General features: G+C 31.3%; 3 protein-coding genes across 3 annotated transcripts; 1 reads left to right on the forward strand and 2 right to left on the reverse strand.

The window, feature by feature from the left end:
* Window positions 1–12919: 12919 nt before the first annotated feature.
* LOC120079085 (pentatricopeptide repeat-containing protein At5g15300) lies at window positions 12920–15343 on the forward strand (the record flags this gene model as incomplete). The annotated part of the gene is made up of 2 exons (XM_039033273.1): window positions 12920–14714; window positions 15205–15343. A coding segment is annotated over one exon (1653 nt), but the record flags the coding sequence as incomplete, so codon positions are not given.
* LOC120079509 (casparian strip membrane protein 1) lies at window positions 15207–17298 on the reverse strand. Its single transcript, XM_039033717.1, has 3 exons — window positions 15859–17298; window positions 15654–15777; window positions 15207–15486 (listed from the first exon to the last, which is right to left on the reverse strand). Exons 1-3 carry the CDS (start codon window positions 16074–16076, stop codon window positions 15268–15270), a joined length of 561 nt encoding a protein of 186 aa, XP_038889645.1. The 5' UTR covers window positions 16077–17298; the 3' UTR covers window positions 15207–15267.
* Window positions 17299–19304: 2006 nt separating this feature from the next.
* LOC120079610 (KH domain-containing protein HEN4) lies at window positions 19305–24247 on the reverse strand. The gene is made up of 8 exons (XM_039033847.1): window positions 24090–24247; window positions 22875–23472; window positions 22336–22764; window positions 21997–22254; window positions 21623–21889; window positions 21391–21467; window positions 21116–21183; window positions 19305–20917 (listed from the first exon to the last, which is right to left on the reverse strand). Exons 2-7 carry the CDS (start codon window positions 23451–23453, stop codon window positions 21138–21140), a joined length of 1656 nt encoding a protein of 551 aa, XP_038889775.1. The 5' UTR covers window positions 23454–23472; window positions 24090–24247; the 3' UTR covers window positions 19305–20917; window positions 21116–21137.
* Window positions 24248–25280: the final 1033 nt, after the last annotated feature.

Below are 25280 nucleotides of genomic sequence, written 5' to 3' on the forward strand. Positions count from 1 at the left end.
TGCAGCTTCGTTCAGTGTCGGTCAGCTTGTCTTGTGTAGGTTCATTCATCGTTTAACTCAAAACATTACAGGAGATCACATTTCAAAAGAAGAATTCATAAAAGCACAAGGAAAGAAAGAAGAAAAGCACAACGTACTTTAAGAGTTATTATCATAAATTAAAATTTCGCTTAGGCGCATTTGATGATTTATTTCTCAAGAGATAAAGTTCTTATCGTAACCTATGCTTTTGTCAAACCTCATTGTCATTGCTTGTGATGATCGTCTTCCTTCGCAGGAGATAAAGTTGGAATGGGGCAAGGGTTTAGCTAAAAAACGAGAAGCAAAAGCTGAACTTATGGAATTAGAACTTGAGAAGGATAGACCATTTGCACAGACAAGGTAAAACTGAGTACTCTTGGATTTTAGATTTATCTGTACTTCTTCGGGGATATCAAATAAAATTGGAAGGATACAAAGGGTACAAAGATTATTTTATTATTACCTGTGTGCCTCTATTACCTATACATTGAATGGTTTATCATTTATGAATGGATACTCTACCATTTTATTTTTAGTATCATTGTTGTCTTTCCTTTTATTTCCTTCTTTAGGATCCATAATTGTTAGAGATTTCCTAATTTCTGGATAGTTGTTTATAAGGTTTTTTTTTTAAATTTTTTTTTTTTTTTAATGTTTATGCATTATTTGTCCAAATGATTTCTTTTGCAATATGGTTAGTTTCTAACTCAATATGGTTTAATTTGTAACGTATTTTGGGCACAAACAAGCTTGAAGAAAAGAAGGTTTTCTCTTCATTATTGAGTTTAATTGCTTCTTTGTTTAATTTTTTGTTAAGCATTTGGTTTATCCTGAAATTCTTCAATATTATACTTAGTTTAAATCCTCTATTTTTTGGAAGATATATCATTAATTTTACATGGGGTTCATATGTGTATCAACATAATAATCCAACACATAGATTATTGTATTAAATGGGAAAATTTGAGTAGATGTTAGATATTAATGTAAATCAAATCTTATTAATATATGTCCAATGGAATTTTGAAGTGGTTTGAAAAAAAATTACACACGAGATTTTTTTTTTTTAATTTGTTCTTTTATTCTTAGTCGTTATAGTAAATTAGATATGGAGTAAAAAGTGTTCAACCTTTTTTATCTCTAGCTTGGGATAATGTATTTTAACTGGTTAAAATGTACTCAAATTGAGATGAAAAAAATTTGTTATCCTATCAAACCTTTTTTAAAATTATTAAATTACGATGAGTCTCAGATTAATTTTAATATATTTTTTATTGGGGTAAAATAACGATAAGAATAGGGATTGAATTTCCTATCTCGAGTGTAGAAACATTGTCTACTGCCATTGAATTAATCTCACTAGAGCAATTAATCTTAAATTTAATTTACAGAACCACAAATAACCTTAGTTTAAGAGTTGGACTAAAAAGAGAGCATCATAGATCATCTGCATCCTGTATAGTATTATTAATTACTATAACAATTGTTATATATATAGCACAGCAAGTAATATCGACTAAAACTTTAAATGATTATAAAAAATAAAAAAAATGGCCGTCATTTCAATTTTATATTTTAAATGATTTTTGTTACTATTTCTGACGTGGTGTTCGGTGACTTTACCTATTTTCGTTTTTTCCCCAAGTTTTTGTTTTTTTATTTAAAAAACAAACCCTTGAATTTAATATAATTACAATTTTCAACTGCACCTTGTAGCTGTAGGCATAAATATTACGTCATCGAGAAGAAATATACCTTATAGTTATTAAACAACATCATGTAGAATATTCGCATTAGAATGGCAGTTTTTTGTTACTATTTATTCATTACTTTAATTAACACTTGACCAAGATATAATTAATTTTTTTTAGTATAAAGAAGAATATAAGAAGGAAAAAACTTACACAAATTAATGTAAGACGATCATGGTTGACAGCTGCTTTTTCTTAATAGAAGTGTTCTTCAATCCAAATTTACGGCTTAGGAATCGTCATATTCCATATTATTATTATTGACGGAATTTGGGATTGAACATAATAGATCGAAAAACCGAGCTGATCGAATAGAAAATTTCAAAGCGACAATTGTAAAAAAAAAATAAAATTAAAGAATAAAACGATCAAACCGATCGACTTTTACTCCTTAACAATCTAAATAAATTTGAATATTTACTAAATCAACCAATACTCACCCCTACATGGATTGTTAATCCCCGCAATGACCTTGAGTGAAGGCATTTCATTGCAAATGTTTAGCTATTAATATTATTACTTATTCATGGTAAATGTTGAATGTATTGTATTATGTTCAAGGTTTCATTTGCATGGTAACATATCATTATTTTAATGTTGAATAATATTTTTATTTTTAGCTTTTAATATTATTTTTTTACAATTATGAAAACCTATATATTTAACTTGATCACCTACAAAAATAAGTTTGTAATATGTACTTTATTTGTTAGGTGTTGAAAATATAGCAATCAGATCCAAAATATTAGCAAATATAGCATAACGTAAGAAAATTTGTAAATATGAAAAATTTAAATCTAACTCCTAGAGTCTATGAGTGCTAGACCATATCTCTAATAGGAGTCATCGTTGATAAATTATTCTATATTTATAATTTTTTAAAAATATTGTTATACACTTAATTATTTATTCTAAAAGTACTTTCCATTATAATTACCATTATTTTATATTTGAATTGGCTTAATTAACATTTAATTCTTCAATTTTTTTGGTTAAATTGCAATCTCAATCCTTATGTTTGATATTATAAGTTTCAAATTGCTCATATACTTAAAAGATTGGTTTTGATATGAACTTAGTTTTATTTTTTTTAAAAAAAAAAAAATAGCTCTTTTTTTCCTTCGAATTATTTAGGATGATTTTATCAAAATCATACGAACCATTTATCAAGTTTTAATCAAACTATAAGAACTAATTTTTAAAATTATAGGGACTAAATTCTACCTTTTTTTCAAAGGATATGGATCAAATTTGTAATTTAAATTTAAATTATCATCATTATTATCATTTGAATTCAACCTATCGAGAGTAGGAAATTTTGAACTTGTAATATTTTGGGTAGAAAGTAAATATTTCAACAACATGAATTGTACTCAAATTATGATTTGGAAATGAATTAAGGGGCAAGTATTAGAAAGCATTAAAAAAATAGTTTTCTTTTCAATCGTTTTTTTTTTACAAAAAAAATCATAAATGTCTCTATCCAAAAGATTAGTTGGATTTTTCATGAAATCTTCTTTTGATTTGACAAATATTTTTTTTTATAAATTTATTTCTGATATATATGTTCGATAATGTGACTGTGATACATCTTAATTTTCTTCTATGGTTTAATAATTGTATAATATCTTATCAATTAAACTTTGTCATATTAATAATATATGTATGAATCTTTACCTAGCTAAGTTTGTCTTTTTAAGTAAAGTATGACATGTTTTAAAAAGATTTTTCTAAAATAAGCTACTTGGAACAATATTAGAAAAATATGGTATTTTTTCACCAATGTGGCTGGTAAATAGAATGAGAAATTGTCGGTTAATATTCTACTTAAAAAAAAGTTTTTTTTTTAAATATATAACAAAATGAACCAATATATTTTTAAATATAACAAAATATCACTTCAGTAATAGACACTGGTCTAATGATAAATGATAATAGTATGACATTTTACTACATTTGAAAATATTTTCAACAGTTTCGTCATATAAAAAAAAATTCAAACAAAAAATCTAGCCAGTTATTATTTATGGTTCACGTTTTTCATTTTCAATTTATTTTACAATAATAATAATAATAACAACGCCATAGGAGTTTGAATCTACTAATAATCTCTTTAAAAAAAAAAAACTACTAACAATGTAAAAAACCTAGTATGAAAAGAAAACAATATATGGCGATATTCTTTCTGTATTTGGTTATTTTATACTTCTTTTAACTAAAAAAATGTAAATACATGCTAATGTTTTTTTTTTAAAAAAATGAAATTAATATGGACGTACATAATTATTTAGTTGACATAAGAATATGTATGTGTAGATCAATACTTGCGAGAAAAAGTCATATATCTATTGTTTTAATGCTTGATTCTTGATGCTCACGGTTTAAATAAGAATATCTAAAGTGTCGTATGACGACTTTATTTGATCTTTGAATGAGTCAAACAATTCAATCAATTTATGTAAATATTTATAACAATATATCGATTCAACATTCTCATCAACAAATTTATTTTTCGAGCATATTTTTACGTCCTAATTCATCTTACAATTCTATAGAGAATTCTAAACTTAGTTTAATTATTGCATGAGGTGGAGAATAGAATTATTGACCATTGAAATGATAAACAGTACATTTATTTATATTGGATTATGTTCGGATGGATGAAATTTCCTTTTCTTTTTTCTTTTTTTTTTTTTAAAAATTATTTCTCTCTCTTTTTACAATAAACACCTTTTGATTTGATTGCTTGAGACACTTCACAACCAATTATATTAAATCCTTTTGAATTATCTCTGCATTTTTTTTTCCGACACGGTATTTCGACAATAGAATGTTAGTTTGACAAGTTAGTGTACATTTTTAATTAAATAATAAAATTAGTATTTAAAAAAAAAACGTTTATGGGGACATGGAAGAAAACATTTCATAATAAATGGATATTAAATAACTTGGGTAATAGTGTAGAGATAACAAAATTTAATAGACGTTTTGATAGGCTAAATTTGGCTTAATTATTTTTTATATTATTTAATTAATTGTCAACCAATAAATTGGGAGTATTTATTTATTTATTTATTTATTTATAATCAAGCCCCTAAATCACGGAGTAACAAAGAAACAAATAAGAAAAAATTTGAGTTGGAAAAAAATAAATTCTTATAAATAGAAAATCCAAATAATAATTTTAAAACAAATAATTCAAAACTTATCTAATAAGATCAAAAGATAATTACAAAAGATAATTACATATGATAATTACAAAACAAATAAAAAAAAAAAAAATCAAAAGACCTATTTTTAAATATTTTTTTATTTTTAAAATGACATATGATATATCTAAAAATAATATCTCCAAAACTTATCTAATATCTACAAAATCTCAAAACAAATAATTCAAAGGCAAGTGCCGGAAATTGTTAACTCGAGCCAGACAAAGCTACTCCTTCGTGAAACCATAGTTTAAAGTTGTTATTACTTTTAAAATAATTAGCGACAATTGTTTTTTTAAACAAAAAAATAATCCATAACTCGAAATAAACTAGGTTGTGTAAATTTCAATTTTAAACTTAGAATCGTATTATATTGCATGGTAAAATAATATTACATTTTTTGCGATCTAGCTATAATAATTGAAGTATGCATATTAATTTTATATTGGTATTTAATTTTTTAAAAACTATTTTCTATTTTATTAGAAGATAATTATTTAAAAGTCATATGATTTAAATTGCAGTTAGTTTGTTGAGTTAAGATCATTTGATGATGGTTTAAATACAATAATTTTATCGATATAAACTTTATTAGAGAATAATATAATAGAAAAGGTGAAAGTTTTTTTTTTTTTTTTTTTTTTTTCTTGATAGGCTATCATATGCCTTTATTGATCAAGTCGTTCTCTTATTGGGCCTTGGAGGGCTTTGGGCTTCATTAGGGTTGGGATTGTGGCAGCTCATGGGCCTGTCCAAGTCCACTCCACAAGCATTTGTATTAGGGGTTGGGCTTTTCTTCTTGGCCGAAGAAGAAGAGTTTGAAACAGAGAAACTATTACATGAGGGGCCTTATGGAAGTTTAGGTGAAAATGACAAATTATTTGGCTAAAATAAAAAAGATGGTAGCTTCCTTCCGTTCGGTTTCTTTTTAATGTGTGTTTTGTACTTTCAATTAAACGGCATATTCGTAGGATCGAGTGGTTTGTGGCTTGGTTGTTATCTTTCTTGGTTCATGTCTTTGTGTATTCAAGAGATTTCTCTTTCCTTGTTGGCCAGAGAGCCTTGTAGTTTTCTGACAGTTACTTCAAAAAAAAGAACATTTGGGGAAGAAGAATATATGTCTTAAGCAAATATATTAGTAAAATATTTATGTTTATTGAATCGACTAAACATAAATACATAAAATACGACCACGTCACAGAAAAAGGAGGGGGAAATCAACTATTTACTCTAAACCTAGCAAGATGCTTGTGAAATTATTTTATTGTTCTTGATCATGCTTGTGGAAGATTGAAATCTTTGGAAATCCTCAATGTAAGAGGAATCCAGCTGAGGAGGAATGACGTTACCATGACAACTCTAGAGGGTGAATAGAGTTTATTTAACTTAATGAAAACTTTTTACTATGTAGACCAAAATAAACAATTTAACAAACGTTTTGCTAATATTAATTTAAACGATAAATTCATGCAAATAAATTCAACCCAAAATAATCAAGGAGGTAATAATACTACTTTAAAGCACTCAATTTGATTCTAATAACAAGATTGATTGTGGATATAAAAATTTAAGAACAACCAATCAAAATAATCCAATATGACCAATCAATTTCAAGAACAAAAATTGTAATTAATTTCAAACAATAAAATATAATAACAAATTCATTGCAAAATTAAGTAGGGGAAGGATAGAAAAATTAACACCGAGAATTTTATAGTGAATCGGCATAACCGGCCAAAATCCACTTCCCAAGCTCTTCTTGGATATGTCACTACGAACTTGACTCTTTCCATAACTTAGAGTCGAACCGTACAATGTTCTTTTTCCGAGCAACCCTTGCAATTGTTTAAATAAATAAATAGCACACTCGACAAACTCTCTAAAAGAGTGAATTTACAAGTTTAGCAATCAATGAATCAATCCTCACAACATAAAATATCTCTTTCAAGAAGAAGATGAAAAGAAGAAAATTGAAGCTTCGAGAGAGAGCAACAATTGTTGCTTAATGAGTTATGGAGGATTGAAAAAAAATAAAAATTATTGCCACGATTTGGAAAAGAATATGAGCTTAAATAGTGAAGAAAAATTGTTGAAAATCACGTTTAATTTTGGCCATTGAATCTTGGAAAAGAAAAATCAATGGTGTAGATTTTAAACTCAACTAGCAGTTACACACAAACAAAGAAAATAATATAATAATATATATCTACATTCATTTAAAACCTAACAAAATACAATGTTCACCATGTGTCCAAAACTATGAGTTAGACATAAACATAAAATAATATTAAATTCACTTTCTTTTTAAAACCAATCCAAAAAATTAAAAGTCCACCATCTATCACTCTTCCATTGCTCCAAGTGGTACTCGAAATTTTTCTGTTAAGCTTGTTTTGATCGTATCTTCTTCTTTTAAACTCTGATTTGAGTTATTCAAATTGCGCTAGATCCGTTGTTCTGAGCTCTACGCAACGGACACTTCAAAACATTCAAATTGTTAATAAATAAAAGCAAGTTTGTTATCATCAAAATATTTATTCATTAATTAACTAAAATTAATTAATTTGAGATTAAGGGCAAAAAAACCAACAATCTCCCTTTTTTATGATGACAAACAACTTAAGAAAAATGAAATCCAAAGTAGATTATGATATGAAATATGAACAAGAGTCACAATCAACACAAATACAATTTCAGTGCACTTGAACACAAAGAATATATCCAATAACAACATGCTTTCATTTTTCTTAATGCCTCTCACCCTTTAGGAATCAATAAAAAAAAGTCAATTAAGGAAAACATAACATAAAAACATGAAAACTTCCCCCAAATTCATGAACACATACTTTATATTTCTTCTCCTATCAACATGTCTTCCAAAAAAAAATATAACAAGCAACAACATTGTAGATTCAAGAGGCTAATTCTGTTTGACCATCAAATTTCTCTCCTTTTGGAAATCAATTGAATACTTCTCCTTAATAAGGGACAAAAAGACTTTTTAGCACATATCAACTTGAGGGTAGAAATATCAAATAAATTTTCAAAGAAAAAATTATTATTCCAAAGAAAATTACTCCCCCCAAAAAGATAAACAATATGCATAAGATGATCACACTACAATAAAGGGATACGAGAAACCAATATCATCAAACATGAAATTCATATATAAAAGTGTATAACCCTCCTAATATCAACATCTCCTTCCAATAAGAAATATGTCAATAAAAATCAATGAGATAGAATTATTCAAGTAAAAATCAAGCAATTGAGATACCAAAATATCAAATGTTATAATATAAACTCCAATTGTTTGAAAAACAAATAATGACACCAAATAATAACAGATCTATTTTAGAAAATTCAATGCTACCAAAAGAGAGAATACATTATCAATCAAATATAAACATGGTAGCAACACAATAAAACATTACACCAATTTTGATTAAAAAAAAAATCAAGGATTCAAGAATATATCGATTCTATAAATACCGCCCTTATGGAAAAGAAATTAACAAATTTTCCAAATAACATGCTCAATTATCAATTTCATCCAATAGTATAAGCAACATATATATTATCATCAAAACAAAGAATTTTTTTTGAAAAACTCAACATCCTTTTCCTCAATATTTTCCAACAAAAACACAAGAATAGAGCAAATATCTAATTGACCAAAAAGTCAAATAATGAGCAATATAAATAAATGCTAAATAAATAGATATTCAATCATTTCCTACGGACATTGAAATCTATATACAATATAATTCAAGAAAGCAAATTTAAATTTTCTAAAACCATTCCAGAGATATAATTTCAATAAAGATACCAAAAGCATAATTATCTCAAGAATAAAAAAAAATATATGTTACCAAATAACTAATTTTCTTTGTTGAATTCAAGCAAGCTTTTTAGTTACTTCAATTTGAAATAATTCCCCAATTTAAAATCTAAACAACTATTTGCTTCCTGAACTACGTCTATATAGAAAGCTCAACCAAAAGATTTTGATACCCATTTTTTGGGTCCTTCATTGTTAGTAAGCAACGATTTTGGAACTTATTTAAGATTAGTTCCAACATTACTAGGATTTATTTTTGGCAAATAACAAGTATAAAATTTATCCAACTTTGCCACATGAATAACAAGTAACTTTAGGTAAAAATTTCTTTTTAACTAATTGATTTTTCACAATCTTTTTCTCAAAAAAATTCTTTCTAGGAGCATTTTTCAATTTGAAACAATTTAGTTTAATATGACCTTTAACTCCATAAAAATAACATATAGGCACAAATTTTAGTTTTTCTTGATCTCTAGCATTTTTATGATTAGACACAAATTTAGCTCTATGCATATTACATTTAGATTTTTCACTAACATCCTTATGCACAAATTTTGATTTTTCATGCTTATTCGCAAAGTTCACGTTATGAGAATATTTTGGTCTAGCATGAAATTGATTATGCGCAAGATTTGATTTCCCACAAATATTTCTAACTTTTTCATGCTTTTGCAAAGCAATTCTTTTTCTTTAAGCACATGGAAAAAATCATTTTTTTCGTGATTGTCACATTCAAGAATCTTGATTTTATCAACGAGAGAAAATTTATCTTTTTCTAAAAATGTATTATTATTTACTAAAATAAGAATTTTATATTTCAAACTAGCAATTCCATCTTTCAATTCGAAAGAGAAAGATTCCATTTTCTCATTTTTATCTCTCAAATCGTTTAATTCAATTTTCATTTCACATGTTAAAGATTTTAGTTCATCATTCTCTTTTTCAAGAAACTCATTCTATCATTTAAAAGCACATTTTTCATCATCACAAAATTTATCATCATGCAAAACACCAATTGCTCTATTTTTCAAACATGCATTAGGTGCAAAGATTTATTTTCAATAGATAATGCTTAAACTTCTTCAATAACTTCATATATCTTAAGTTAACTTTTTTAAGATCACATTGTATGCTTTCAAATGAATCATAGTTCATCGTAAGGAGGGGTTTTATGATTTACCTCATTTTTGTCACTTTCATCTCGAGAGTCGTTATCCGAATGAGCCGTTAATCACAATAAGGATCCATCACATTTTTCTTTTTCTACTTTATGAATTTTTCCTTGATTTTGAGAATTATAATTCTCCGTCGCATCAAGTAAATCATTAGTAGTACAAAAAGAATTTTCTACACTATACATATTATCAAGAAAATTCCAAACATCATATGCATAATCAAAATGTAAGACTTTATCACATATTTGTCTATCTAATGCACAATATATGATATTAATGGCTTTAGCATTAAAAGTGAAAAGTGTGCAACTCATTATTCAATTTCAAATTAGATAAATCATGCTCACAGACATACACAATATTGAAATTCATAACAAATATAAATATTTTCATTCTATTTTTTCACACGTCATAATTTCTATTTCTATCAAAGAATGGGTCTTTCAGATGATTGAGGCTTAGAGTTGCAAGAAAGGGCATATGGCAGAGTTGATAACTCCTTTTTCAATTACTTCCAAGAAGAATTAGAGAAGATGCTGCAAATTTTCATCAAATTTTGGGTCTCCTCCAAACTCCTCTTCACACCCAATTTCACCCTATCTTCCCCATCTTTATTCACTTATTTTAACTAAAACCAAATTAAATCTTTTTCAACTCATTCCTTCAAAATCCACCTCCAAATTTAACTCCACTAATACACAAAATTCACTATTAAATAAATCTAGTAAAATTTATAATTTTTTCTTTAAAAAAAAAAAAAAACCAAACTTTGTAAGTATAGAAAGTAGGGAGCAAATGTAATATTTCTCTATTGTGGTGTTTTTTTAAAGACTCCAAACAACTATTTATGTAAAATTTATATAAACTTTAAAGGGATGTTTGGGACGCTGAATTGAGATAGAATGTCTGGAGTTCATATGTTTGTGGAGTTTGTCTGTATTTGGGGTGTAGAGTTATTCGATTTGAGTTCATATGTTTTGGGTGTAGAGTTGAGTTTATGTGTTGGTTTTATAATTACTATTTTTGTTTTGAAACTTTTTTATTCAATAATTCTACCCATTTTTGTTTGAATAAAAAATGGATTGCAATTTTTTCTTATAAATTTTAAAACTTTTCTTTCTTTCTTTCTTTCGTTTTTTGGGCAATGAACGACAATTAACTCATTAGAAATATGGTTAAATAAAATGAGAAACTAAAGCGAAATCAAATCATCTTAACAACCAATAGAATGTCACCCCATTTCTTCAACAGTTTCACTTTTATTTCCTCTAAATTTGGAGGATCATTAGAGAACAAATCTTTATTTTTCACTAATTCATGCTGGAAAATGTTCCAAGAATTTTTTTTTTTCATTTTATAGTCTTTTTTGTTATATGTTACATATTTTTTGTCTAAATAGTCTTAACACTAATTTGATACGTGAATGCATTATGTATAAATATTGCATTTAATATAGACAAAATAATATTTTTTATATAATCAATAACCCTACAATCGTCAGTCTTATAGTAGTCGGAAGTGATTGTCAAAGTTGATTATCGAAGATGATTTTTGCTGGAGTTTGTAGTCAGAGTTGGTTGTCGGAGCCTAAAGTTGGTCACATAAAGGTGTATTGGAGTTGGTTGTCAAAGTTTGTCATTGGAGGTGGTTTTCGAATCTCGGAGTTGGTCGGGTGAAAGTGGTCATCGAAGTTGATCATCGAAGATGATTTTCGCTAGAGATTGTAGTCGGAGGTGACTGTCGGAGCCAAAAGTCAGTTGCATGAAGGTGGTATTAGAGTTGGTTGTCGGAGTTTGTCGTTGAAGGTGATTGTCGAAGCCTCAAGTTGGTCATCGAAGTTGCTTGCTCAAAGGTGATAATCGAAGGTGGTTTTCATCGAAGTTTGTAGTCGAAGGTAATTGTCGGAGTTGGTCATCAGAGTTTATTACCAGAGCCAATTGGTCGTCAGAGTTGGTAGCACAAAGGTGGTCGTCGGAGTTGGGTCATCAGAGGTGGTTTTCGGAGCCTAGAATTGGTTGTCAGAGTTGGTCACCGGAGTTGTCATCGGAGGTGGTTGTTAGAGTCCGGATTTCGTCGTCGGAATTTTCATCGGAGGTGGTTGTTAGAGCTTGGAGTTGGTCACCGGAGTTGTCAACAGAGGTGGTTGTCGAAGTCCAAAGTTGGTCGCTGGAGTTGTCATTGGAGGTGGTTGTCGGAGCCCGGAGTTAGTTCTCGGAGTGTGGCGATGGCCGATAGGTGAAGCCATTGAAAATATGGAAAGAAGGGAGAGTTGAGATGAGTTGGGGTGAGTTGGTAAAATCTACTAACTCAACTCCACCAACCTTTAAAATTTGTGGGCCAAACACTTAGTTGGTATATTATACCAATTCAACTCAACTCAACTCATGTTACTAAGTCAAACATCCCCTAAAAGTGTAGGCTACAAGATCGAATTCAAATATTGTAACTTGTAAGAATAATTTGAATTAATGGGATGAGCATATGTTTTTTTTTAGTACAATAGGAAGTAAGAGGATTCAAACTAAGTCTAATACATATATATGCCAGTTAAATTTTCGTTTCGATGAGTGGATATGAATTTGGGTAACCTACTTAGTTGATGGGTATCTATTGATTAAACATTAAATTTATAGCAGTGAGAACATTTTTTTTTTGATAAATCTTGAAATGAAAGTTTATAGAAAGTAAAACTTGTGGGGTTCCATACAAAATTAAGGTATTAACGTAGAATACAAATTTGAACCTTCATATGACTTAAAATTTTGATTTCTATGGTTAGGAGAGTTAAAATTTAGTTTCAAAGAATTTTATCCAAGCATAGAGATCAAATTCTAAATTCTTTCTAATTTAACCAAATTTAAGGCAACAATTGCAATACAAGGCGAATTCAAATTTCTAAAATAAACTGGGAGATCCGTATGAAAGCCAAAATCTAAGTCTTCATGCCTTTCTGATCGTCAAATGACAAATGACAGTAGCTTCAACCGCTTTCAAAGGTCTAGTTTATGGCAGAAATGCACCAGCTTTCGTACTTTGAAGCAATTTCATGCCTTTCTGATCGTCAATGGCCTTAATTCAAGCACATCTGCACTCAGAGAACTCATTTTCGTCAGTGCAATAGCTGTTTCTGGAACAATAAATTATGCCCACCAACTGTTCGCCCAAATTACTGAACCGGATATCTTCTTGTGGAACACCATGATCAGGGGTTCGGCTCAGAGCTTGAAGCCTGCAACTGCTGTTTCTCTTTATACCCAGATGGAAAATCGTGGAGTTAGGCCTGATAAATTTACCTTCTCGTTTGTACTCAAGGCCTGCACTAAGCTTTCATGGGTTAAGTTGGGATTCGGGATTCATGGGAAGGTTCTGAAGTTTGGGTTTCAATCCAATAAATTTGTAAGGAATACTCTTATTTGTTTCCATGCTAATTGTGGCGATTTGGCCACTGCAAGATTACTTTTTGACGCTTCTGCTAAAAGGGATGTCGTGCCTTGGTCAGCTTTGACAACAGGCTATGCAAGAAGGGGGGAACTGGATGCTGCACGACAGTTGTTTGATGAAATGCCCATGAAAGACTTGGTCTCGTGGAATGTGATGATAACAGCATATGCAAAGCTTGGGGAGGTGGAGAAGGCAAAGGAACTGTTTGATGAAGCTCCAAAGAAAGATGTCGTGACTTGGAATGCGATGATTGCAGGATACGTGCTTTCTAAATTGAACAAGCAGGCCTTGGAGATGTTTGATGCAATGAGAGATATGGGACAGAGGCCAGACGATGTAACAATGTTGAGTATCTTATCTGCTTCTGCTGATCTGGGAGATTTGGAAATTGGAAAGAAGATACATCGTACCATTTTCAACATGTGCTGCGGAGATTTAAGTGTGCTTCTTGGCAATGCACTGATAGACATGTATGCCAAGTGTGGAAGCATTGAGAATGCTTTGGAAGTTTTTCAAGGGATGAGAAACAAAGATACCACCTCGTGGAATTCAATAATAGGAGGTTTGGCTTTCCATGGACATGCTGAGGAGTCGATAAATCTATTTCAAGAAATGCTCAGGTTGAAAATGAGGCCAAATGAAATCACGTTTGTTGGTGTGTTGGTTGCTTGTAGCCATGCTGGGAAAGTACAAGAAGGGCGAATGTACTTCAATCTTATGAAAAAGACGTACAAAATTGAGGCCAATATCAAGCATTATGGATGTATGGTAGACATATTGGGACGTGCCGGGCTATTGATGGAAGCATTTGATTTTATAGACACGATGGAGATTGAACCTAATGCCATCATTTGGAGAACACTACTTGGGGCCTGTAGAGTTCATGGAGATGTTGAATTGGGAAGGCGCGCAAATGAGCAATTACTCAAAATGAGGAAGGATGAGAGTGGGGATTATGTACTCCTCTCTAACATATATGCATCACAAGGTGAGTGGGATGGAGTCCAGAAAGTGCGGAAGTTGATGGATGATGGTGGGGTGAAAAAGGAGGCAGGTCGTAGCCTGATTGACACAGATAACACCTTTAATGCTTTCTTGTTGGACTCAAAGCCCAAATTTGTAGAAGGCAATTGATCTCTGTTATATGTTCTAATGCTTCATCACTACAAAGCTTTACAATGATTTAGGATCTTTTCCTCTTTAGCTATGGCCACAGAAACAAGCGTGCAGATCCAGCTCTGGTCGAAGGCATGACTGGAGACCAACATTTCGAAACGTATGTCCGAATCTGGTCACCATTACTCATTTTGAAGGATTTTTGTGTTTTTTGTATTGCTATGTTTCCAGATGGAATCCCCAAATTGAGGGTTAGAATGGTTGTTCTTACTCAAACAACTATAGATTAGTTAAAATTTATGTTTCATTGCCCTGTAAGAAGTTGTCCTAGCCTCTTCTGTTATTCTTCAAAAAAATAAAATAAAATAAACAAGGTTCCCACGTTTTTCTGCATGTTTTTCCTCCTTGCAACAAAAATTTTTACACGACTGGGAATGTTTTTTTTGATCTTGTTTTTGTGTTGAAGTCTCTCTGTGTTGTTTGGCTGGCTTAGAGATATAATAGTATTCATACGGTTTTCATTACAAACTGAAGCTCATTCCTAAATCGACTTGGTAGAAATAACAATACATCACACACACTCAAAGACAAGTTGGACCTCTAGTCATTTTTCAACACACTCAAATTCATATATGCACTATGATTTGCAGATAAAAAGACCCAGATGTAGTTCTCATAAACTTGCAAGGTTTTGGTGATATGATAAATTACTTTCAACGGCGACGAGACAGTGCTGCACCAGACAGGAAGATCATAATCATAAGTAGAACAATTGCTACAAAAGATCCGATCAAAGAGCCTGAGATTCGCTCACAGAACGAGCTAAATTGCTGGCAAATGGCTTGCCAATTTGTCTTGCCATTTCCTTTGTGAGCTAAGTACACAATGGCTGCTGCTGCAGAAGCCCCAGATGTCAAAAGAGCCATCATTCCCTGTTTACAATTGCACAAAACGCACAAGTAAGCGAACTTGGTCTACTTTTCTTTCTTTTTTTAATCACTGCCAAAGTTTACTCGCATATTTTTACTCAGATCGATGGTTTTTGCAAGCTGCTGACATGATGGAAAATGATTGAACTTCATACAGGTAAAGGAAATACCGCGTCTAAGAATACCAGCACGACCCTTGTCCGACGTGCTTTGCTCTTCAGGATGTGGAATATGGAAAGAGGCAGAGACAGAACCAAGTAGCCACTTACAATGGCGCTGGCTACTACAAAAAAGCTGCTCAAACACTCGAACCAGGTTAGTAAATTCAGGAGGAGTTAGTTTGAATTATAAATCAAATGCTAGATTATGGCATACGTAAACATAGGCAGATCATTAAACTCAGCTCTGAACTGAACAAACTGTGTGGCAAATGGAAGAGTCTGGTTAGTCGTTCCCATAGCTATTGCACTTCCTAATGTTCCAACGATGGCAGCCAACCTTAGGATGAAATCGAATATCGACAAACCACGGTTCACCCCTGGTTTGAGTTTGGAACTCTTCAACTCACTCGACTCGCCCATAACTGCCTTCATCTTTCTTTGAAGGGTTATTGTTTAGATTATGAAGGTTTGAGAAGTGGTTTTGTTTGGGAAGCTCAATGTGCATGGCTAGGCAGTGTGCACAAAGGAGCTATTAATACGCAATGCATTAAGCTATGCATTGTTGTTTTGGTGAAGTTTAGTGGCCATGCCCACAGGAGAGCAAACAACTCCACTCCAAAAACAGGGGGATCTTCATAGATTATATACTTTAAGTTTTTAAAAATAAATTGAGTAGTTTTAAAATAATTTTTAAGATATTGTACTTTAAGTTTTCTGTAAGGGAAAAAAAAAAAAAAAAAAAAACTAGAAGTATGGAACTTTTTGAAATTAGGTTGGCTTGTCTAGTCAATTATTTTAATATTCATGTTTATGTAGGCTCGTATGATACCAATAAATATTATATATTGTTCAATTAATCAAATTACATCCTTAATATATAATTTACATTACATTGCATCCTCAACCCTAAACCCTAAATGTGATTTTTTTGTCAATAATCATGACTCTAAATTATAAATTATTATATGATCTTCGCCGAACAACCGAGTAGGACTTCTTCTTTGCAATAAATATGTCATTACAGGTCTAATCTAATTTTGGAATTTACGTAAATTGTATTTTAATCTCATGATTATCTTCTTCTTCTTCTTTTTTTACTTTTCTTTTATTGTTTCCCTTTTGTCCCTATGTTTGGAGTGTAGGTATTTTTATTTCCTTTTTTGGGTAGGAAATGGGTAAGGAGTATAAAAGGTTTGCATTTTATCATCATATATCCTATTTTAGGGTAGGGTTAGAGGGTACCAACTCATGTGGCTCAACCTAAGGAAGACCCAAAAGGGAAAATAATTTGGAGTTCAGTTAAGAGGGCAGTTGGAAGTTGGTATGCAAAACTCAAAAAGATATGAACAAAAAATTGAGAGAAGTTGAGTTGGGTTCAGTATTAGAATTGGCTGCACTATCAAAAACCATTCCACTTTCACATATATATATATATTATATCCAAATCTTTATTATATGCTGTGTGCTTGACACGCTCTCCTTTCCAAGTTTCATTTTAAATTGCCTTCTCTCCCCCTTTTGCCCATCCTTTTTCTGCATGGAAATTAACTATCGGTATCCAATTCTCATGTTTGTTTCACAGTTTTCATCTCTTTGTCTGGGAATAGTCTCATTTCTCACAGATAAGAGTTTTCTATTCCTTTCCAAAACTATGAGTTTTCTCTTTTACCCCTCTTTATCTGTTTTTCATTTTACATATAATTTCACTTTGAATATAGTTAACTAATTATAATTAATTAATATTAATTTAACAAAAATGATATAGATATTTATTATAATAAATTAACGATTTGATAATTAAAATATTTACTTGACTTATTTTTATAAAAAAGATTTATATAAATGAATGGAATTATTTTTACATAAATTATTAATTTATTAACTAAAAATATCTTAAATATATTTAATCAATAAACTAGAATTAGTTAAATTTAGTTAGTATTAAACTTCATTTTCAATAATAATAATTTATTACTCTATTGTTTTTTTTTAATAATCAAGTAATTTATGGAGTTTAATTCCAATTTGATAATTCATTATGAACATATAATCATCACTGATTATTTATAAGAAGTTAATTATTTATTGTGATTATTTTTTATTACTTTGTTCATTATTAACATATCATATTTACAAAAATACTTTTTAGTATTCGTTATTAATATATCATATTTTTATCTCATTTTATTCACCTTTTATACAATATATTGCTCATTTAAATATATTTTCTTATATATTTTTAATTAAAAGTAAAATCACTAATGTTGAGTTTAATTAATAATAAAAATGATTAAGTGTTAGATTATAATTAGTATGACGTTTGCATTACTGATTAATTTTAATTATAAATTATTAAAATATTTATAATTATAATTAAAATATTAAATATTAAATTATAATTATATATCTTCAAAATATTTATAATTAAAATTATTATTATTCATAATTAATTAATTTTTTTAATTATTTTTCATTGATAAATATTGAATATTATTTATTCTTTAAATTATTATTATATTATAATAATAAAAACAAACTTGAAGTGCTTTTTGTTTTCTTTTTCTAATTACAATAAAGGGTAGGTATTTTGAACCACAAATTTCTTAATCATTAAAAACAAACTTGATGTTTTGAAGTGTATTTTGTTTTCTTAGAGTAAAAGGTAGGTATTTTGAACCACAAACTTCTTGATCGTTAATACATTTATATATCAATTTATGTTCACTAAGGTGACATGTCTTTTTCTTTTTAGTTTTATGTTTTGCAGTCTTTTAACAAAACAAGGACATGAAAGAGGAAATGGGATTGTTCTTGCTTTCTTTTTTTTCTTGTAACGAGATCATATTACTTAGTTTGATTCTCATTCTGAATTTGTGAAGTAGATGAAGATATTTGAACACAATTATGGTCCCAAAATGATTTTAGCAAACACAACAGCACAAAAATTTTTATTTCAAGCTTTTCCTATTTTGATAGATTGTATTTCCTTTTTTGTTTGCAACTCCCATTAAGCAAGAAAGACCTTAATTAAACTTTGAAATTTTAAAAAGAATCAAGAGGAAATTTGAATTTGAAAGCTACTTCTCCCCCATACTATAATTGGCTATCACAATTTTCCCAATGAGAAATTGTTTTATATAACAAAACTGTCAAAAATATTTTTAAATATAGAAAAAAAAAACATAAAATTGTTTCAACGGACTGAGAAACTTTTTGCTATTTCATTATATTTTTAAATAAGTTGATCATATTACTATATATTCCCCAATCTTTATTTACTAAATCAAAAAACACAATTTCTGCAAAATGGTACAAATTAATTAATTATCATTTAAATTTTGTCACTACATCAATTATAGGCATCATCTCAAAGACAGGATCACCTCAACGATGAAATGTCACAAAAGATCAAAATTGAAACGAAATATTTCCAATATTAAATTGAAAAAACAGACTAAACTACATAAATAAATTGAACACCTAAAACTGATGCATAGAATATAACCCAGCTTCTACCAAGCTGGTCAAAACACATAAAGCAGCCAACACAAGCAGCGAAGGCGTCCAACTACGTCAACAGCAACACCTTTTCAAGAAGTCCAAGTGGGGATTTGGGAATGTTAAAATCGGAACCATCAAATGTTTCATGGCCATTTACACTAGGAATTATAACACTAATTTTTTTATTCATAAAAATAGATTCTAATAATAAAATATCGATAGAGTTTCTATAAAATTGAAAAAGAACAATACAAAGAGACTCATTTCAATTCAATCCGACCATTCTCGTCCAATCCTGCGCTCATTCTAGCCATCATCTCCAAGTTAATCTTCGAATTGATTGCAAGCAACCATTTGATTTGAAGCCAACTCTTCATATTGTGCCAAACACATTAACAATTTGTACGGACATTTTATCTAACCCTCATTTTCTAAGTCATAAAAATAGAACCTTCCAAGGTCAAAATGAGCCAGTCTAGAAAACTCCCTTGCAGCATACTTATATAACATGTATCCACCATGATTATCAATATAGTTCCAGCTACCAAGTTTCCAAGCAAGAACCAGAGGCTTAAAGCACAAACCACGTCCAGGATCGGAAAAAGTAACTTTCTTGCATAAAGGGGTTTTTTTTTTTTTTTTTTTTTTGCTATACCTAGAGTTACCAGTAACCTGGCACATATGTTTCAGCTTGACCTCACAGCTATGTTAACAGAAAAAAGGCCTTTGAAGCATAAAATTCTGTAAATCCTATATAAAATTCAAAGTTATGAAACAAAAATATTGCAAGGCATCCTACATGATTCCTAGAAAAATACTCACTTGACCGACCAAACATAAACAATAAGCAAACCAATGCATTTTCAAACTAAAACTATCCTTACCTTTTGCCCTGTCAAGTATAGATTAGACACCGGCTTGCCCTAATATTGCATCTTCACGTAATGGATAAAATAAAACAGCAAGCATCTTTAATTTAACCACATATTTCCAATTTCACTGTGTTTAATAGATATAGCTTGAATAATTAGAAAACAAACTGGCCCCCTTTCCTTCTGTTCTCTGGCTGGTGATATCATATTCTTAAACAAAACTATTAGGACTTGATATTCTTTTTCGATAACCCAGTAATTTGAAGGCCCCACCCCCCACTAATCCGAAGGCACCTGCACCCACCCAAAGTCTTGACCCAGAAAGATAAGGATTTTCTTATTAAGTTCACTCAAAGGTTAGAACACGAGACTTGATGAGAGAACCTTTTTCTTTTATAGAAATTAGGAGGTCTAAAGTGGGGGATGTTATATCGCCATAAAAATGAATGACCATTGGGTGCAAGAGAGCAGAACATGACATTTAATCCCTGCACAATTTAGGAGATCATGCAGAAATAGGGTGCACTCAAGGGGGTTAAAAAACAAAGCAGAATCTCGAGGACATCATGAACTCTAATCAAATCTTATAGCAGTAAACCACACAAAACGAAACTCCACAAGTGTCCAATGCGGAAGTCAACACGGTTTCATAGTTCAATCTTTGAGCAGGAAAAACAACAAAAAAAGCCAAGGCATTTCGGCTAATAGGTTCTTAAGGAGCTCAAGAGTTTATGCATGGTCATCTTGGTATGTGGACGAGTTAAAATTAAGAGTCAACAGGATCTTCAGGCATGGTTCTTCTAAAGGTAGCATCGAGGTGGGCCATGAATATGTCAAACCCTGGTTCATCTGGTCTTCAGGTTTAGGCAGTAGGCTGGCCCTCAGGCTTCAAAATCTCAGCTGTTTTAATGGGAAGGAAAAAGGCAAGGGGAAAATAACTGTATCAGAATTTTCAGCATAGGGAGTCCGGATAGCTTTATTTCATCAAACTATCAATTGTCAGTGGTGAGTTGGCGAATGTTCTAAAAAGGTAAAGTTATTTTTTCTTCCGTATTTTCTCTCTTTAATCCTGCCCCAAGGGAGAAGGGAATAGCATACCTGTATACAATGACCACCGTATCTAGGAATAGTTTCTCCTCCGAGAAACACTGCCATGTCCAGAAACCCTAGAGAAACAGAAAACCATCAGATACAAGATTGTTTCCCTTTTATCAACTTCACATTAACTACGTCAAACCAATTCATATTGTTTAGAAAGATTTACAAATTACAAGATTACTGACAAAAATACAGGGACTAAACAAAGTCAATCTAAATCATTCCTCCTGCTTTCAAGATTAAGACCGCTAATGGAGATGAAGAGAAGAATTTACCCTGAACTACCACTTCGTCCCACAGAAAAACTTCCATAGGACCCATAAGCACTACCACCACCACCACCACCACCAATCTACAAAGGAAAAGGTTGGCTTCAGTTGCAAACTAATTATCAAGGCAATAAATAAAATTGTCATCAAAATCTTATCTGGCATTTTAGCCTCTTAAAGCAGAAGGAAGCATTTTCCCCATCGCTATAATTAGACATGTCAAGGATAATATATGTACCTGTGAGCCACTGTAGCTTCCATAACCATCACCACCAGCCAAATCACTGAAACCCCCATAACCACTTGAATATGAATGCCCACGCCCATGTCTTTTACCTTCTCTACCATCATAACTTAGACTATCTGAACCATCAGCTGATAGAGGAAGATACGGCAGAACAGGCAGAACAGCTGAGAGAGCACCTTCTCTATCAAAAAGGTTGGCTCTAAGCCTGGTCACTATATGTACAAGAGCCTCCTTGGCAACATCAATATCCCCAGATATCTAATCAGAAAAACCACCAAATTAACCCAACACCAACACAAGCAATATGAAATACAAAAAAGATCTCATCATGCCATGTAAATGAGAATAAATCAATTAACAGTCACCTGCACCATTTCATCATCTTCCAAGGCAACCTTGGGGAGGTTTTCCTTTGACAGTATTCGAATATTAGCCTTGGTGAGCCTTCTCAACTCGGTAATGATAGCTCCACCCTTACCAATTAAGCAACCAATTCGTGAGGTAGGCACAAGCAGACGGGTTGTGAATGAAATAATCCCAGAATCTCTTTCTACTTTCTCACTGCATCTTGGTTGCAAGCGCAATGCAGCTTCCAGCGTGGGAGAATATGAGTCTTCAAAGAACTGAAGCAGTATATGAATAGAACTGTCAGAACTATAACCCACAGCCAACAAAAGACAAAGATATAAAAGATTAGATTAAACCTCCTTTGATGAAATATTTATCAAACAATCATCTCCTTCAGTAGCTGAACTATCAACTTTTATGGCAGCCTTAGTCTCCTGTCTAATCTGATTGATTATAGCTCCACCCTTTCCAATGACACCTCCAATATTTTCAGTTGGACATATCAGTCGAAGAGAAAATTCTTTTGAAGATAAATCTTCCCTTGGAGCTGAATATAAAGACCTGGACCAATTACCACTGTCACCTTTATAACCTCCATACGGACTGACCAATGGAGCTAATCCCATAATCGGGGCACCATGTGTAGGAGCCATAAGTGAACCACCAGAAGAATATACACCAGGTATGGCAGAAGCGAGTAGATGCTGAGATCGTGATGGATTGTCATGCAGCCGAGATGCAATCTGGTACAAGGCTTTCTTCACAATCAAGGGTTCACCAGATATCTGAAAAACATAACTAATTTAAGAAGCTATCACCGAAACAAAAGCATGCACCTTAAAAAGAAAATTAGGGAAGACTAAACAAAATCCTTTGGTAAAAGCCATTCACTTACCTGCACAAGTTCATCAGAACTCAAAGCACAACGTGGTAAATGATCATCCTTAAGAATGCGAACCTGTGCCCCAGTCTCAGTGCGAATATTCTGGACAATCTGCCCACCTTTCCCAATAATACAACCAATTTGATCAGATGGTACAAGAAGTCTTGCTGTGACTTGGTGACCTCCTCCTTCGGAGTCCTCATCCATCAAGTCATCGGCCACAACTCTATCGTGGATTTTGAACAAAGCCTCCTGAGCTGGAGAAACATAATCACTACTTTCTTCCAAAGAATTGATCTCGTTGCTCACACTGTAGATTGTTATGACACGCTCGTCTGATCCAGGCACTGTTTCTCCAATTCTAATCTTTGATTTAGTATCTATCCTTAACTGCTTCACAATCTCCCCTCCCCTTCCAATAACACTTCCAATCTTTTTAACAGGGCACAAATACCGGTAAACGGTATCTTCTGAATCTATGACAAACTGGTCCCGGTCCTCACCATGACTTCTTCGTTTGTTCCCTCCGTTTTCAGAATAATCAGACTGGGAATGATTTCGTTTTCCGTAACTATTCCTCTGACCAGCCATGAACTAAAACTGGTTATATCTGTCTCCACAAGGGGGAAAAAGGTATCAAAGTCATGAACAAACCAGAAATTAAAAGATAACAGAGAATACAAACAGCCGTAACATATCCTAGCTAAATCAGAATTAGCACATATACACTACAACATCACACGTTTGCTCAGTTATAATCTGAAGAAACTCAAGCTTCAGGCCAATGGCAAGAAAAGACCGCTCCAGCTTAATATAAGAAGTTTCAACATTAATGTTACACCGGAAACCGGTATTAAATGTCCATGTTGCACAACAATACGGCTGGTTTTAACAAAATTCAACGGAATATAGAACAAAATATTCGAAGAATTACGCGAGATTGTCGGTAGCTACTTTGTTCCTGAGCAGTGCTCTTGCCAAAATAGCGGAAAACAAGGAAAGAAAACGAAAAAGTAACCGAGTGCAACAAGGCTTTAAGAAAACGAGATTAGATCTCGAGTCGTCAGCGGAATCAGTCGCGCACAAATACAGGAAGATAATGAATTCAAGAAAATCGCAGAAGGATCGCAGATTTGGGGAAGAACATACAAAACAATCGGTAGCGTAAACAGAAACAAGAAAGACGTAGAAATCAATAAAATTAGAGGGTAAAGAGAATGAAGAAACCTGTAGATTATGAGAATGAAGAAGGAGGAGAAGAGGTAGCGCAATGAGAAGCGAAGACCGACTGGGCGAAATCGAGAGTTTTAGGAAACGATCGTTGATTCTCGGGTCTTTCTTCTGTGTCGGAGTCTAGGGTTTTGACCCTCGGGACTCATTTTACTTTCCCTAAATTACACTTTCTGCCACCAAATATTTCTAAATTCAGATTTTTCTCCCCTGACATCTAATAATATCTTCGGATATAGAAATAATTGAAAATTATCAATTTCCAACCGAAATTTGACAAGTTTTATTAAGGTTAACATTCTTAAATTTTATAAATTCGCAAATAGAGCAAAAAGATAATAATAGATTTTCATTTTTATTATTCCAAATAAACCTTTATGGGTGTATGAACATATGTATTGGTAGTATAGATTTGATATACTTTATATCTGATATATTAGTCATCTTATATACTTTATATTTGGTATATCAATTTAATTTAATTAATATATTAGTGATAAAGTATATAAGTTATACAATAGATACACTAAATTTATCATTCATAAATCATATTTATCTGTCAATAATTGCATGTTCATAAATCATATTTATACAATATAATGTACATCAGTTGATTTATATACCAATATATAAATTATATTAGATACACTTGTTGATATATAAATGAGGAAAAAATTATAAAAATAAAAAAAAAATCGGGAATTTGAATTAAATTTTTTTCTATTTTTGCAATTTTAGAAAACCATTTATATTTGCAAATACCCTTATGTTTTTTTGCTACCCATTGCAATTTTTCAATAGTATAAACTGAATACACTAGCAACTGAATTACACCACAACTAGAAATATTGTTATATTTGCAAATACCCTTATGTTTTTTGCTATCCATTGCAATTTTTCAATAATATAAATTGAATACACTAGCAATTGGATTACACCTCAACTAGAAACAATACACTCAAAACGTAGTTGAAGCACACTTCTGGTAAGTGCTATCCTAAAGACAATTATCTACTTTACACGGGCTGCAAGCAGACTATCACAATCATCTCAGTTGGATTCAATGACTAACTCCATTAGAACTACAACCTCGAACTACTCGGATCTAGTATAACTCTTGGATACTTGCTCTCAATTCAACTCAAGATCAAAAGAAAGAAAAAAAGAAATGGGATAACTCTTCAATTT

This window comes from Benincasa hispida, chromosome 6, assembly GCF_009727055.1.
Source record: "Benincasa hispida cultivar B227 chromosome 6, ASM972705v1, whole genome shotgun sequence".
Lineage (NCBI taxonomy): Eukaryota > Viridiplantae > Streptophyta > Magnoliopsida > Cucurbitales > Cucurbitaceae > Benincasa > Benincasa hispida.